We start from the raw sequence: 14848 nt of genomic DNA, 5'->3' as shown, positions 1-14848 counted from the left end.
ACTTGATTAATAAAAATTAAAATATTTTTATTCCTTTTTATTTTTGTTCTTTACAAAACTCACATAAATAATTAAAAGGAAATATCTCTAAATTTTTAATAAATTTTTATATAAAGAATTTATTTTATTTTCTTTATCTTTCTTATAAAATAACATATTGAAATCATAATAAACAGATAAATTAGTCATTAATAAAATAATATTTATTATGAAGACATTTTTTATTAAGTTAGTAGAGTTATTTAAAAAAAATAGATTATATGACATCATATTTCTAAAAATATTTGTATTAATGACTAATTTAAAACTGAATAAACAATTCATTAATGTGAGACTGAAAAATAAACTTATTTTTATTGCTCGATCCAAACTGAATATGACCAAATTGATGGAATCTAATTAACATGATTATTCTTAATTGAGATAATTAGAACATTTTTTATTTATTTCAAAAGAACTTACACGACCCATTATTATCAAAATATGAATAATCATACCAATTAAAATATTAACAACCAAATAATCAATTCTCGATCACTTCACGACAACAAAACAAAACCGCTAACTCATCAGCGATGATTTTAATGGCCTCTCATCTCCTATTGATGATCCTCTTTTAAAAAGCTCCGAAACCTTCTCTTTCACAATCTAATCGACAAACCAAAATATCTCCCAAAAACTTCTGAAATCTAATATAGCTTCAAAAGATCTTCAGGTACTGCTTCTTTCTTTCGAGAATATCTTAGTTTTCTTAATTCTGTTTCAGCCAGTTTAATATTCTATGAGATTGGTTCTGTCTTTCTCACTTTGGAGTTTAAGTTTCCGTACAAGTTTCCTAATAAAGATGTACATGGTTTTTTGGGTACTTTGTTGTGTCTGTGTCCATGATTAAATTTAGACCAATACCCGGAAAAAGTAACTACAGGTGACCTCTCTGCTATTTATTTTAAATATGCTTATCATAAGTTTTGTTTTCAGCTGGCTTTGATTTCTATCTCAGATTAGTTTTGTATGTGTTAAACCGGGGTTTTTTTATATGTCACCATGTAGTTAAATAGTGAGATCAAAACTTAATTCATGTTCGATCCCAAGCAGAGTTACAATACTGCATGACAAGAAAATCCTTATTAATGAGTTGAATTAAGTGTGTGATAGAAAAGATTCATAACAAAAAGCAACCGTCTGTGGATATAAGGCACTCATACCATAAAGTTAGAGAGAAATTCTCAGAGATGAACAAACCCTCACTTGGAGATAATTCACAATTGTGACGATGTCATGTGATGGACCTCTAATAAGTAAATTCACATGCGCCTTTCTCAGTCTCCAGAAGACACAGAGTTACTCTTTGTTCTCACAGTATTGTCCTAGATGTAGATGCTTAGGTGATTTTTACCACTTATTTAGTTGGAATGTTATTTTAACAGGCATCAGGAGAACTGACTCATTACCATAGAGGTGAACCTGCCCTGCGGATTAATTTTAGTGGTGGGTTTACATGTTCACAAAAGAATTATAAGAATTCTGAATAGTAGTAAATGTTCATACATATGCTTCAGATACTCGACTGACTGAGTATAAAAAAAATGTATTACATTTTCAGGGCTCTAAATGTATACTTCAATAACTTTACCGAAGTCAACCTTGATTTGGAGCTAACAAGAAGCCGGAGAATAGCTCCCAGTAGCTGTACCAGCCAATAGCACAAATTATTGCACGAACCAATGAAAATGGAGTCTGCAAAAGAACCCCTTAATTCATGATGGTGGTCTTGGAGGGGAAATGGATTATAAACATATATTGTAAGTATTATAATTCTATCAGGAAGAAAACATGTATGGTGTGATTGATGAAATCAACAATTTGTCAAAATGTATGTATATTTTTTCTTTCAGGGATAAAGGCATGTATGAAAAACACAGAATGTGTAACCGAGCCATACAGATTTCCATAGATGTTCATGGAACACGACAAGGACCTTATATTGGAAAACTGAGCTTTGAACAAGGTTAGCTTCGTTTCTCTCTATATATATGTTCCAACAGATTTGAGAATCTTCACATCTTAATAGTTCCAGTCACCAATATGCAGAAACCAACTTTTAATAGACTGAAATTTTACATTATGCTTCATTTTGCGGCATGTGACTGTAGCAGCAGGAGGAGCATAATCAAGTGAAAGTTCTCAGGTGTTTCAACTCAGTAAGTATTTACCTATAAACCAACACAGTTCATTTCTTACTGTTTTGCAACCACTATTTTACTATTTAGGCTCTCACTGTTCTACTCTAGTTCAACCTTAAGCTACCATCGACTCTTTAAAAAAAAGGAAGAAGTAGTAGTTACTTTTGATCGGAATAATCATGAGCGTACCTGGAAGTATAGTGGATTTTATCCTTTTGTATTAAGGTTGCTCCTACAATTCCCATGAGCTTTATGTGAGGAAGGATACGCATCTTCTTTGCGTTTTATTGAGATGTACGAGAGAGCATTATGAAACTATTTTGTGAAAAGACAAAATATTATGTTGTGTCCATATACAAACAAATAACCTAAACGTTTGCCGATTACATAATAGTGGCTTTGTTTGCAAGTTTTTTTTTTTGAACAACTGTTTGAAAGTATTATATTACAAAAATTGTAATAATACTAAAGACCGCAAGGAGAAAACACTTTTAGTATTGTTTTTTTATACTAGATCAATTATGCCCCAGAAGGGGATTGAGTTTCTGAACCAGAATGAAAACGGTTGTAGCTAAAAGAGAACTCCATATCGCTTCTTTGAAAATAGGACTCGACTCACCTGATTCAGAAAACTTAAAATACTTCTGTGCGTAAGCCAGACAATTTCGAAAAAACCAATAAATTCAAACTCGAGGATACAATCGACAATAATCCCCTTAGCTGTTTCAAACTCATTTAAATAATACAATTATTGTATATTGTTCTGTTGTTGATTTTGTTTTTGTTTTGGATAAAATTTGCTGATTTTGTTTATGCGTCCACTGCGAAACAAAATTATTATGAATGAATGGTTCCCTTTATGTCGAAATAAAAAAAAGTTGAAGACAAAACATAAATGATAAAAAGTATCTTTTCAAAAAATTTATGATTAAACTTAAGCAAAAAATTTAAAACAATCACTTTCAAATACTTATAGTATGCGCCATACTGTATGGCGTATGATTATTTATGTAATACCAATATAATCAAGAAGCTAAATAGAACCGTTAATTTGTTTTGCCACACAAAAACCTATAAATCAAAATATTTTTTGAAATTAAATAAATATTCAAAACATATGCAAATAATTTATCTCAAATTGTTAACATAAATAGTAATATGCTAGCTACAGGATAACTAATAATATATAATAAAACTAACATTTTATTTTTACTCATTTTTTCATGTGATATGAAATTATTTGAAAAATAAATAAAACAGTTAATTTTAAAACAGTTTATATACCATGTTTAAGATTATTAAATGTTTTAGTCGAAAACAAAATGTAGGTTGTTTCAATTTAAAGAGATATCTAATTGTTTTGGATCCAAAAATTCAACACTATTAAGATACTATTAATGTCGTTTCAACTATAATAAACACATGGTTGATAATGAATCACTCGAAAAATTTACATAGTATGAAACCTAATAACAAATAAGGTTATCAGTTTTTTTTTAAATTACAAAAACTTATATTATCATATTTTGTTATATTATCTTAAACTTTCTATGAATTTTTGGTGTAAAATGAAAGAGAATAATTAATATATAACCCTTGCGTAGCGCGGAAAAAACTAGTACTGGTAATATTTGATCACAAGTTTAGATCAAAACTAAAATTTTGCAGTTATAAGAAATTAAAATTAAAATTAAAATTTTAATAAAATATTCTGATATAAATTCAATTATTCTAATTAAAATAGTATAGGGATGGGTCATAATGCTTTCGAATTCCAAATATTTGGAATTTATATTAAAATTAAATTGTTAAAAATTAATAATTTCATGTCGTTATTTTTTATTACTAATAAATATTGAAAAAAATCTATTACTACAAAATCTGTTTAGAAATCTTTCGGGAAATTTGTTTTGGTTAACATTTGATTAAAGAAATCTATTATTTAAATTAAGAAAAGATATTAGATGCTTAAATCTATTATTTAAATTAGGAAAAGACAAGTATACTTAAATATATGTTCAATATATATCTCAGATGCATTAGTGTAAATAAGTAGTAAGAATTAAGGGGTATTTCTATTTAATACTTCTCTTTTAATAATATAGATATCCATTATTATTTATTCGAGTTGAAAAATTACAAGTGGTTTAGTGGTTCAGGTTTACAACGTGTGTCTCTTTGGTTGCGGGTTTGATTCCTTTCAGGTACAATTTTTAGAAAAATTTCAAAATGATGTCGTATGTATTTAACGGAGATTAGAGACGGCAATTAACCCCGTCTGATTAATCTGTTATCCGAGTAAATGTCATCTTTAATTTGGTTTTAGTCAAATTAATTTGAGGTTTAAAGTGATTATTCAAACTAAATTGGTGTTTTAAATGGTTCAAAGGAAAATTCATGGTTTTTTCAACCAAATTTGAAAGTTCGTGATATAAATGACAATTTTCCCAATCAAAAACAGAAAATCAAACAAAAACACAATTTTTTTGAAAAAAGATTTAATTCATATTTCCTTTGTTTTATTTTAAGAGAGTTGCAAAAATGACTCAAAAATTGAGGTCAATGCAAAACTAAGTTGTTTGGAATTAGTTTTATCAACAATATTTAGCCATAATCTTTTCATGCAATCTTTAGATTTTCCCAATATTTATAAAAGTTCATTATAATTTAATTTCTTTTTAATTTAGAAACATATAAAAAATCAAAACACCCAAACATTTTTCTTCCACCATGAATAACCATTTTGGAGCTTAAAGCTCAAGCATTCTAATTTCCTTCTTACACCAACAAATCTTCATTTCTCTCACTTTTCATCTAAAAACTCTCGTAACTTTCATTTTCATTAACACAAGTTTCATGTTTTCATGATTTTTCACTAAGAATAGTTACAACGGCTTCTTTTCTGCTCATATTTAAAAAATGTTAGAAACGAGCTTATACCGGATTAATATAATTTTTACATGATTTTCCTCGCTATTCAGATTTATGTTGCGATAGTAGACTGTCTTGAATGTCTATGCTTATATGTAGACTTACTGTACAATCTATTTGTCAAAACACATGTTAGTTTTGAAATTGACGAAACTTTTATTTTTTCCACGTTTACTTCAATAGAAGTCTACATTTATACCTTTGAAAAGAAAATTGGTAGACTTACAAAGAGGTCTATATCTAAGAGGTTTGGAAATTTTATCTAAAAATGTATATATAGTTACGATTGAGTATAATTAATTCTACCCATTCTCTACTATTTTAAATGATGTTTTCAACTTTAAATTAAAAATAATTATATGTAATTTTTAATATAAGTGTTTAAACTATATTTTAAAGACGATATATAATGTTTTAATATCTAATAAATTCAAAGTTAAAAAACTATTGTATGAAATTTTTCTGAAATTTTTCTGAAATTTTTAATTTTATTTATTGATACTAATAGCTTAGAAAATTTTAAATATAAATAATAGATTTTCACATATTAAGAAAATAATTCAAAATGATGTAAATATTGTTGTGGTAGACAGTGTGAAATCAAAATTTTATTTTCAACTATTAAAGATTGAAAATATTTGCTTTGAAACCAAAATTGATTTAATTTATTTGGTCTAATCTTATTTGATTCACCTTATTTCTCGAGCTCAACTGATTTTCTGACCACATATTTTCTTGGTTCATATATATGTTTAATTTTGCCCATTACTTTTAAAATATTTTAAAAATAGTAAAACATTTTTTTACCAAAACAACTATAAATATACTCCACTCTAATGTCAATAAAATAATCTTTCTTTAACAAATATTTTAGATAAAAGAAGATGAATTACCTCATATTTATGCTAATTATTGCTATGTGTTCTGGTTTGAATGAAGGATGTTTTTGGTGTAATATGAACACTTTAGAAGTTCAAAATCAACTCAATCAAGGTATTATTCTCAAAGTTAATTGCTCATCCAACAGAAACCAAGTTGAGGGTCTGCACGAGCTAAAATTCAATGAGAAATATAATATCTCAGTTAAAGAGTTAGGAATGGGAATGAGAATTGTATGGCGTTGCACCTTACGATTTGGGGATAAAGTGAAAAGTTCTCAAACTATATGGCGTGCATACAGAGGAGCCAGTCAAACGCGAGGTGGTGAAAAACGTTCATGGATTGCTAGAACTGATGGAATTTACTTAGAGAAAAATAATAAAGCAAAAGGACTCCAACATCATTGGATCGTTGCTAAACAATGAGTTTTGTCTTCTTAAAATCTATTACATATGATGCTATGATTATTTTTCTGTCATATGAGATAAATATAGTCATTTTGATTTGGGATAATAATAATATACATATATTTTGATGTTTATGTGAAAAATTGTTTATGTGATGTTTATAATATGAGAAAGTTAAAATAGTTTCTTGGTAATTTTCATGTTTATCACTACATTTGTAGGTAATATGGATAACGAAATATCTCCCCCATGTTTGTAAAGATATGTAGCTGAGCAAAAATATTATTGCAGATTATAGTTTGTTTTGTAGATGCTAGACGTAGATAATGCAGTATGTTGAGACTGCAGATGCTGATTCTTCGATGATCGACGCGAGAACGTTGCATCTAAACGCAGTAACAACATCAACAAAACGAACAAGACAAGATTTTTTAGCAAAAAAAAAAAAAAAACAAGACAAGATTTGAAAAAAAATTTGACGCAGCCGCAGATGGCTGCATCAACCAAACGAACACCATTAATGGGTTTACCACTAGTCCTTCCGAGTTAAATAACTAAACCAAAAACCATAAATAGCAGGAGTTTGTTGAAATGTTAATTATCCACAGATAAAATTAGGACGGAAGTGGTGGAAGACCATACTTCAAACAACAAGATGACTGGCAGGAGTCAGTTTTTATATGTATACATGTTTCATACAAACTTGGTCTTTTAGTTTTGCTTACATAAACAATACAGGTTAGTTTTGGCTGTCAAGATGACATAGTAAGACTTTTCATCCTCTGTTTACACTCATCACTCCAACAAGAAAAAGAAAACAGAGCAGAGGAAAAACAGGAGAGAAAATTCGAGACCAATCTGTTTTCTTTCTAACTGCTATTCTTACTTTAGCTAACACCAAACAGAAGTTCACACTAAAACCGATCATGCCCTTAATAGAATCAAAGCAAAATCGCCGGCCAAAGGCATAACAGCATACTAGTAAAACAGAGCAAGTACCAAAAAAAACCTACAAAAAAAAAGAAGTTAAAGTGAGTTAATACATATAGAACACCTTGTTTCTTCATCTTAAGCCTTTTTCCTGCGAGTAGATTTGGTTGTTTTGGCTTGAGACTTTATGTTTTTGCCCTTAGAGCTACTAAACATATCGTCGTCATCATCTTCATCATCGCTGCCACGCTTTTGCTTTTTTCCTTTCTTATTGCCGTCACCATAACATATAACAATCTTCTTCTCCTTCTTCTCTTCCTCCACCATCTCTGTTTTCTCCTGTGGCCGCCAAATGAACAGCGACCTGCAAAACCAAATTTCAAAACCAACTCCACACCACTCATCAAGACAGTTTTCACTAACCTTGAGCTTCCTGAGGCTAAAACATCATCGCGCGGATGCAACTTGTTGACTGGAGTAATAGTCGTTATGTTCGGATCCATGACCTCTGCAACCAACTGTCCATTGCTTGAATCAATGAAGTCTATCGGGTGAAGAGCTGCTCCGTTGTAGTTTTCACTAATGTAACGACCAACCACAATTAGTGACTCCGAGGTATCCTGCAGATGAAGAAAAATGACAAATGCTATATAAAAAAAGGAAACCTAGAGAGAGAGAGAGAGAAGTAAAAGTATCAAAACCTTAGGATCCCATTCAGCTTTGAACGGTGTCAAATGCCTATTGAAATCATGGCTATGAACAATCTCTCGGCTTGGCGAATCCAAGTTCCCAAAGATGGAGTCCCATACTCGAATACGGTTGTCCTGAGAGGTTGTGAGTATCTTTGTGCCTGATGATGGAGAGAAATAAGCAGAGTTGACTACTCGCTTGTGCGCAAGATCATTAAGAGATTCTCCAGGTTGTAGTTTACGCATATCCCAGATTCTAGCCTGAAAAAAAAACATAACAAAAACAAATCTATTAACAAACAAGTTCAGACAGAACCTCAGATAGATACTTAAAAAGATAAAAGACTTACAAAATGATCGTTTCCACAGCTAAGAAGAAGCTCAGGGTGAACCGGGTTGCAGTCAAGGCCAACAACTTTGCTACCTTTCTTGTGTATCAAAATGGGCTCGCCCGTTACGTTATTTGACCGATGGTCGATCCTTTTTGGAAAAAAATAGAAGAAACTAAGCAGCTAGCACTACAAACAAATACTACTAGTAGTTTTGAAATTTTTATCAGTTTCACAAAGATAACAGTTTTGTGTTTACAATGTAACTCTATATCCTCTTTACTATTTAGCTCATATTAATAAAAACAATTACTATCATATAATAATCTTTTATTTGTAAATTATGTATTTAAAGTAAGCTTATTTTCAGTATTGTAACTTTATTCTTAAAGTGTGTGAAAACTCCAAAACTAGAATCTTCCTGGAAAGGAGGGAGTAGTTAACAAGGAGGATGAAACCACTTACATGTGAAGCAATCCGAAATTATCAGCAGCTAGCACCAAACCTTTATCCGAGTTTATATCCAAACCGTACAGCATGTTCCAAGTAGTTGGGCCCTGTAAACCGATAATGCTTCATATCAGCAGAATGATGCAAGAGAGTATAATGTTAAAGAAGAGAGGCGATGATGTTTGACCTGCCATCCATTGGGGTTTAGATTCAGCAGAGTTGATGAAGTTCCAGTTTCCAGATCAGTATAACCAACTTTTCCATCAGAGGATGCAGAATAAACCATGTCATCATTTGTGGGACTAAATCTGAAATAAGGGAAGATAGACACCTGAATACAGAAGTACAATCACAAGAAATTTAAGGGACATAGATATGGGACTTTACCGCATATTATTCACTTGTACAGTGTGTATGTTTCCGTACACACTCTTCTCATACACTTTAGCAAAATCCCACACTCCAATTTGCCCTTTCTTTCAGAGTGTGAACCAAACGACCAACAGAAACGAACAAAAACACTTAGAAAACAGATGCAGGAAGCTCATAAACATATGTATGTTGTTCAATCTATAAAAACCTTATCTCCAGAGAGAAGAATGTTGTTCCTTGTTGGATGGAACTCCAGACACGTAACACGTCTGCTGTGGTATCGAATAACTGCACAATGCACTTGATCTGGTATCACATACGGTGGTTTAATCTGTACCAAAATAAAAGAAAAAAAAAATAGAATTTCAATTAGTCCAGCCATTAAATACTCATCAGGGATCATAACAAGGAGTCATTACCGGTGGAATCCTCGGTTGGAGCTGACGCATAAACACAAAGTCAATAGGGTTCTTTGTATTCCTATGAGAAGTTGGGAGTATCCCGTGATCAGTAACCACTCTATGGGGACACGACATTGTGGTGTGGCCTGAAGGTTTAGTAAAGAGTAAAAAAAAACATTAATAAAATTCGTCACTTCCAAAAGAACTTGAGCAAGTAATAGATAAAGAAATTTTGGATTTTGTTTTGTTATACCAGGCATTTTGCATAAGAAGCAAGGTTTCATAGGACAATCTATATAAGTTGCTCCTTTAAATCCAGCTTCATGACCAGGCTGTTTACAGACCTACAAATCAAAACAAGAACAACAAAAAGTAAACAAACAAGACCAAAACACCAAAGTCTTCTCTGTCTCTGCATACTAGTGAATAATCAAAGTCCATAGTCATCAACTTTACTTCCCTAAAAGCATAACTAAATCTAGAGATGCAATCATAAGAACTCAACAAACTAAAAGAAAAATGAAATGGCTGATAAAAATGTTAGGGTTTATAGGAAGAGCGTTACTTTGCAAACTTTCTTGAGCTTAACGGTAATGGGTGCTTTCCCTTTTGCTTTACTCTTCTCTAATTCGATTTTAACCGCTTCATCTTCTTTCTCAGACTCCGACAAAGGGTAATCATCTTCTTCCTCTTCCTCTTCCTCTTCGGACGAACTTGACTCTGAATCCCTGGCAATGACGATTTCTGGTTCCGTTTTTCTTCTGTTCCTCGTTAAACCCATTCTCGGTTTTAAAGAAAAAGGATAAATCTCAGCAACTGGTCAAAAGGAAGAGGATGGGAATCAAACTGTTTTGTCTCTTTTTGGGTTCGATGAAAGACGTAGCCGGCGCTAATTAAAACCGGTCGAGTCGGCGAACAGTTGAAAATTTATTTTACGCTGAAAAAAACACTTCGTCACCTCCCCCCCCCCCCCCTTTTATTTATGGTTATACCTTTCTTTTCGGTAATCATATTCTTATCGGCTAAGGGTACTGTTGGAATTGCACTAAGGTGGCGGGAGAAGTTAATAGTTAATACGTGGCTAATTACAGGCCGGAAGCCAAAAAAACTCACGAGTCTCACGCGAGTTTATTAACGATGGGCCCTTTTATTCTGATAATTAATGGGCTCTAGGCCTAACTTCCATTCATCTCATAAATCAAACTTGATTGCAAAATTTGCACTACATATATTTGAGGAAAATGACAATTTTAAGTGATAAAATTTAGCATTTTAAAATTTATATTATATAACTCATACTTTAAATCTTCAGTTTCATTATATTCCAGAATAAATTTGAATCAGTTTTTTCTCATCAAGTTTTCTGGCAAGCCTTGCATGATTATTACTAATTTTTTCTTTTTCTTTGACTTTTGGTAAGTCTTTCTTTTTATAACGCAAAAGAGTTTTTATGCATTTTTAAAAATTTAAAAGTAATAGATAGGGAAATTAGGAGAGGTGGGGACGAATAGGAATTCATATAAACCAACCACATAAGAAAAAAAGAAGAAAAGGAAAAATAAAAATATGGAGCAGCGTCCAATCTCTTTTAAGTAGATAAATATTGTTTGTGGCGCTCAATTTCGAAACACAGAATCATCATCGCCTTTCAACACAGACAAAACACAACGTCGTTTTCGTTCCCTCACCAGAACCATCTACCCCCCCCGATTTTTCTACACATACAATGCCTTCTCCTTAGACAACCACAGTAATCCTTGACTAACCTATTATATTAAACAAGATGTTATCCCTCCGCGTTCCTCCCACATCCTTTAACTTCCGGCGATTTCACGCCGGAGCTCTAGAGCGGAGATGGAGGCTAGGTAGAGACAGCTTGCTCTATTTCTCGCATCGTAGAGGAACAGGACTCCTAGGAGTCAGATCTGCCAAATCGGAGATGGCGCCGTTTACAGCTGCCGAGGAAGAAACTCTGCCGGAGGGACTCCAGCGGGAGCTGATGCCGAAGCACGTGGCGGTTATAATGGACGGGAACGGGAGATGGGCGAAGAACAAAGGTCTCCAACCTTGGGACGGTCACAGAGCAGGCGTTGAAGCTTTGAGAGAGATCGTTGAGCTTTGCGGCAAATGGGGTATTCAAGTCCTCACTGTTTTCGCCTTCTCTACCGATAACTGGATTAGACCAAAGGTAAGAGCCCTAGTTTTTGAATTTTGAATCTGCCCTTAGGTTTTTTATAAGGTTTTGAAAAACCCTAATATCTCTGCAGATCGAGATTGATTTCTTGTTGAGTTTGTTCGAGAGAACGCTCAAATCAGAGCTTGAGACCTTAGCCAAGTAAGTATCTTTAACCTGAATCCATCAAGATTTTTTTGTTGTGGTATTAGTCGGAAATCTTTCCAAACTCGGGTTAGACAGTCTCGTAGCCAGAGTCCACTACGTAGCACTAAATAAGTTCTCCGAGGCTGACCAAATCAGCCGATATGGTACATTAGAAGAAAGAATTTTTTATTGTGTATTTAAGCCTGAAAGCTAATCTTTGTAACTTTAGGAACAATGTTCGGATATCAATCATTGGAGATTCATCGAAGCTTCCGAAGTCTCTTCTAAAAGTGATTAACGAAGTGGAAGAAGTTACAAAGAACAACACGAGGCTCCAGCTAATCGTAGCCGTTGGTTACAGCGGGAAATACGATGTTCTACAAGCGTGTAGAGGCATTGCGCAGAGGGTGAAAGATGGCGAGATCAAAGTTGAGGAGATAGACGAGAGACTCATCGAGCAAGAGCTGGAGACTAACTGTACTGAGTTTCCTTACCCGGATTTACTGATAAGAACGAGTGGTGAGCTGAGAGTGAGTAACTTCTTGTTGTGGCAATTGGCTTATACTGAGCTCTTCTTTGCTCAAGAACTCTGGCCTGATTTTGGGAGGAGCGGTTTTATCGAAGCCTTGATGTCGTTTCAGCAGAGGCAACGACGCTTTGGTGGTCGGAAATCTTGAGTTTATTTTTGAAATGAACAACTTGGTGTAATAAAAAACTGTATATGATGTATAATATAAATGGACATCTTATATACCTCAAGAACTAGGCTTTTTTGAGATATGCCAGTTTCTTGTGTTACAAGAGATCGATGTCACTAACAACTGATACGTGAATACGAACAAGAAACATATCACGTATTGAAATTAATTTCATTCTATATCTAACCTAGAGTTCATCCTTTCCAGCTTCAATAGGCTTTGCGAATCAACGTCACTGGTTTCTTGGGCTACAAGATAACATTTCAATAACAACTGATGCATACATGATATATACCAAAATCAGAAAAGAATCAAAAGCAACTCAAAATAATATTGTCTTTCATTCCAAGCATCATAACATAAAACAGAGTACACATTTCAACAAATAAAAAGAAAAAAAAAACAGTGCACAAAGAAAAAGTGAACAGAGGGGCATACTGGATCACATGGCAACCTTATTTCAAGTAAACATAGGATCACATGTGATCAAATCCGTAAGCCAAATCGTCTTTCCCTGCGTTGATACGAAATCAAGGCCTCTATAAGCCTATCCTTGTCAAAATCAGGCCAAAGAACCGGTGAGAAGAAGAACTCGGTATAAGCGAGCTGCCACAAGAAGAAGTTACTTATCCTCTGTTCCCCACTTGTCCTAATCAAGAAATCTGGACTTGGGAACTCGGTACACTTTGTCAGAAGCTCCTGCTCGAACAACGTCTCGTCCACGTCTTCCTCTCGGATCAAACCTTGTTGTGATTTCTTCACAATGCTCTTGCAAGCGCGCAAGATGTCAAATCTCCCGCTGTAATCTATGACCAAGATGAGATGCTTCTTCTTGTAGCTCTTTGTAGCTTCCTCTGTCTCTTTTATTGCTCCGAGGAGAGATTCCGGGACTTTTACAAGATTCCCAATAACAGAAAGTCGTATTTCCTCGCTGCAACAATCAAGATTCTTGGTAAGAAAAATGAACTGATGAAAAGCTTTACTTTGGAGAACTTCCGGAAACTAAACTCCAAGAAAGCAAGAAAATTAATAAAGAAAAACTCTACTGATGATGCAAATATTCGTTTTATAGTTTACTTATTGATTGTTTGAATATATAATTTTCAATTCAGACATATACTTATTTTCTTTTTCCTTTATTATTACACCGAGATTTAAGTCGTTTTCATAATTATACATTGACTATGCTCACTAACTATATACATACCTTTGGAAAAATTGGATGTTTGACTTGAGGTATCGTTGGAACAAAGACATCAAGCTTTCAACTTCGATCTGAGCGGTTAAGTTGTTAAGAGAGAATGAAGTTGAAGTACTTTTACAGGACAAATCAAAACAATCTGTGTGTATGAAATCGTCTCACCTTGTCTCTTCCCCAATTCTCAGTGGAGAAAGCAAAAGCTGACACTGTTTCTATCCCTAGTTTGAAGCAGAGTACAGCACACTCTGTAAGCCGTTTGGCTCCGGCGTCATGGCCTTGTGACATCAGCAATCCGGCCTGTTGGGCCCATCTATAGCTTCCATCCATTAACAATGACACATGTCTCGGCATTAGTTCTCTCAGAAGCCCTGTTGGTGTCTCCTCCTCACCGACCACATAAGCTCCCTCGTCACTACAAAACAACAAAAAGAATAACGATGGGTTAAATGAAAATATTAGTGGGAAATGTCGGCAAATTTAATCGGAAATCAATATTTTACATATCCTTTTCATCTTTCATAGTTTTTTTAGCTGAGTCCATGGTCGGAGATAAGAAAAGAGAGGAGAGACAGAGAGCAACAGAGCAAGTGTGTTTTGTTTTCTGTTCTTTCTGGTTTTAGTGTGAAGATTAAGTGCTAGCAACTACTAATGTTTCTAGACTATATAATACGCAAATATCAACTAGAGATTAAGTTATAACTAGGTTTTGACCCGTACTTTTTAGGAGCACGAAATTATTTAGATATTTTTAGGTTTTGTACATACACTCAAATTTATATGTTTGATCTATTTCAATGGTTTGGAGGTGTTTGAAATTTTATTTTTGGGAAGAATTCTGACCTGTGACATACTTAATCTTTATAGAACTATTTAACTTTTTTTATAAAAGGTATTTTTATTGTTATATGTTTAACTTTTTGATCTAAAATGTATGAACATCAATTTTATTTTGAGATGCCAAGCAGTTAGACTTATGAAAATAAATTTTCATTAAAAATTAAAAATATTTATATACAAATCTTGTATGTATTAATCATACTATTATTTGAGAACACGAT

General features: G+C 33.2%; 3 protein-coding genes and 1 long non-coding RNA gene across 7 annotated transcripts; 2 read left to right on the top strand and 2 right to left on the bottom strand.

Annotated features, from left to right (window-relative positions):
* The first annotated feature begins 541 nt into the window (after nucleotides 1–541).
* Nucleotides 542–2691, top strand: LOC108840627 (uncharacterized). Of its 4 annotated transcripts, XR_008942929.1 has the most exons (6): nucleotides 542–715; nucleotides 1428–1488; nucleotides 1604–1802; nucleotides 1896–2008; nucleotides 2154–2201; nucleotides 2292–2691. It is a non-coding gene; the product is annotated as an uncharacterized LOC108840627 (long non-coding RNA). The 4 variants fall into 4 exon arrangements; XR_008942928.1 differs by having other exon boundaries at nucleotides 543–715; nucleotides 2092–2691; XR_008942926.1 differs by having other exon boundaries at nucleotides 544–715; nucleotides 2154–2691.
* A 4534-nt stretch (nucleotides 2692–7225) lies between these two features.
* LOC108840612 (protein DAMAGED DNA-BINDING 2) lies at nucleotides 7226–10532 on the bottom strand. The gene is made up of 11 exons (XM_018613445.2): nucleotides 10137–10532; nucleotides 9825–9915; nucleotides 9590–9717; nucleotides 9379–9501; nucleotides 9186–9274; nucleotides 8986–9106; nucleotides 8814–8905; nucleotides 8370–8499; nucleotides 8032–8280; nucleotides 7754–7950; nucleotides 7226–7694 (listed from the first exon to the last, which is right to left on the bottom strand). Exons 1-11 carry the CDS (start codon nucleotides 10350–10352, stop codon nucleotides 7469–7471), a joined length of 1662 nt encoding a protein of 553 aa, XP_018468947.2. The 5' UTR covers nucleotides 10353–10532; the 3' UTR covers nucleotides 7226–7468.
* A 678-nt stretch (nucleotides 10533–11210) lies between these two features.
* LOC108840617 (dehydrodolichyl diphosphate synthase 2) lies at nucleotides 11211–12669 on the top strand. Its single transcript, XM_018613451.2, has 3 exons — nucleotides 11211–11759; nucleotides 11839–11906; nucleotides 12121–12669. The coding sequence occupies exons 1-3, from the start codon at nucleotides 11355–11357 to the stop codon at nucleotides 12566–12568; spliced, it is 921 nt and encodes a 306-aa protein (XP_018468953.1). The 5' UTR covers nucleotides 11211–11354; the 3' UTR covers nucleotides 12569–12669.
* A 236-nt stretch (nucleotides 12670–12905) lies between these two features.
* LOC108840622 (dehydrodolichyl diphosphate synthase 4-like) lies at nucleotides 12906–14424 on the bottom strand. The gene is made up of 4 exons (XM_018613457.2): nucleotides 14291–14424; nucleotides 13953–14202; nucleotides 13797–13864; nucleotides 12906–13520 (listed from the first exon to the last, which is right to left on the bottom strand). The coding sequence occupies exons 1-4, from the start codon at nucleotides 14329–14331 to the stop codon at nucleotides 13076–13078; spliced, it is 804 nt and encodes a 267-aa protein (XP_018468959.2). The 5' UTR covers nucleotides 14332–14424; the 3' UTR covers nucleotides 12906–13075.
* Nucleotides 14425–14848: the final 424 nt, after the last annotated feature.

This window comes from Raphanus sativus, chromosome 2 (genome assembly GCF_000801105.2).
Source record: "Raphanus sativus cultivar WK10039 chromosome 2, ASM80110v3, whole genome shotgun sequence".
NCBI classification, from domain to species: Eukaryota; Viridiplantae; Streptophyta; class Magnoliopsida; order Brassicales; family Brassicaceae; genus Raphanus; species Raphanus sativus.
The sequence above is the reverse complement of the archived record's forward strand: the minus strand, read 5'-3'. Positions and strand labels throughout refer to the sequence as shown.

Excerpts from the sequence above, each read along its gene's own strand:
- LOC108840612 (XM_018613445.2), bottom strand. The coding sequence starts at position 10,352 with ATGGGTTTAACGAGGAACAGAAGAAAAACGGAACCAGAAATCGTCATT. Across the intron at positions 8,281-8,369 it reads GCTGTGGAAACGATCATTTT|GCTAGAATCTGGGATATGCG; the intron begins GTAAGTCTTTTA and ends TTTTTTTTTCAG. Across the intron at positions 7,951-8,031 it reads AAGCTGAATGGGATCCTAAG|GATACCTCGGAGTCACTAAT; the intron begins GTTTTGATACTT and ends CTTCATCTGCAG.
- LOC108840617 (XM_018613451.2), top strand. The coding sequence starts at position 11,355 with ATGTTATCCCTCCGCGTTCCTCCCACATCCTTTAACTTCCGGCGATTT. Across the intron at positions 11,760-11,838 it reads ATAACTGGATTAGACCAAAG|ATCGAGATTGATTTCTTGTT; the intron begins GTAAGAGCCCTA and ends ATATCTCTGCAG. Across the intron at positions 11,907-12,120 it reads GAGCTTGAGACCTTAGCCAA|GAACAATGTTCGGATATCAA; the intron begins GTAAGTATCTTT and ends TTGTAACTTTAG.
- LOC108840622 (XM_018613457.2), bottom strand. The coding sequence starts at position 14,331 with ATGGACTCAGCTAAAAAAACTATGAAAGATGAAAAGGATAT. Across the intron at positions 14,203-14,290 it reads ATGAAAGATGAAAAGGATAT|TGACGAGGGAGCTTATGTGG; the intron begins GTAAAATATTGA and ends GTTGTTTTGTAG. Across the intron at positions 13,865-13,952 it reads AGAATTGGGGAAGAGACAAG|ATCGAAGTTGAAAGCTTGAT; the intron begins GTGAGACGATTT and ends TTAACCGCTCAG.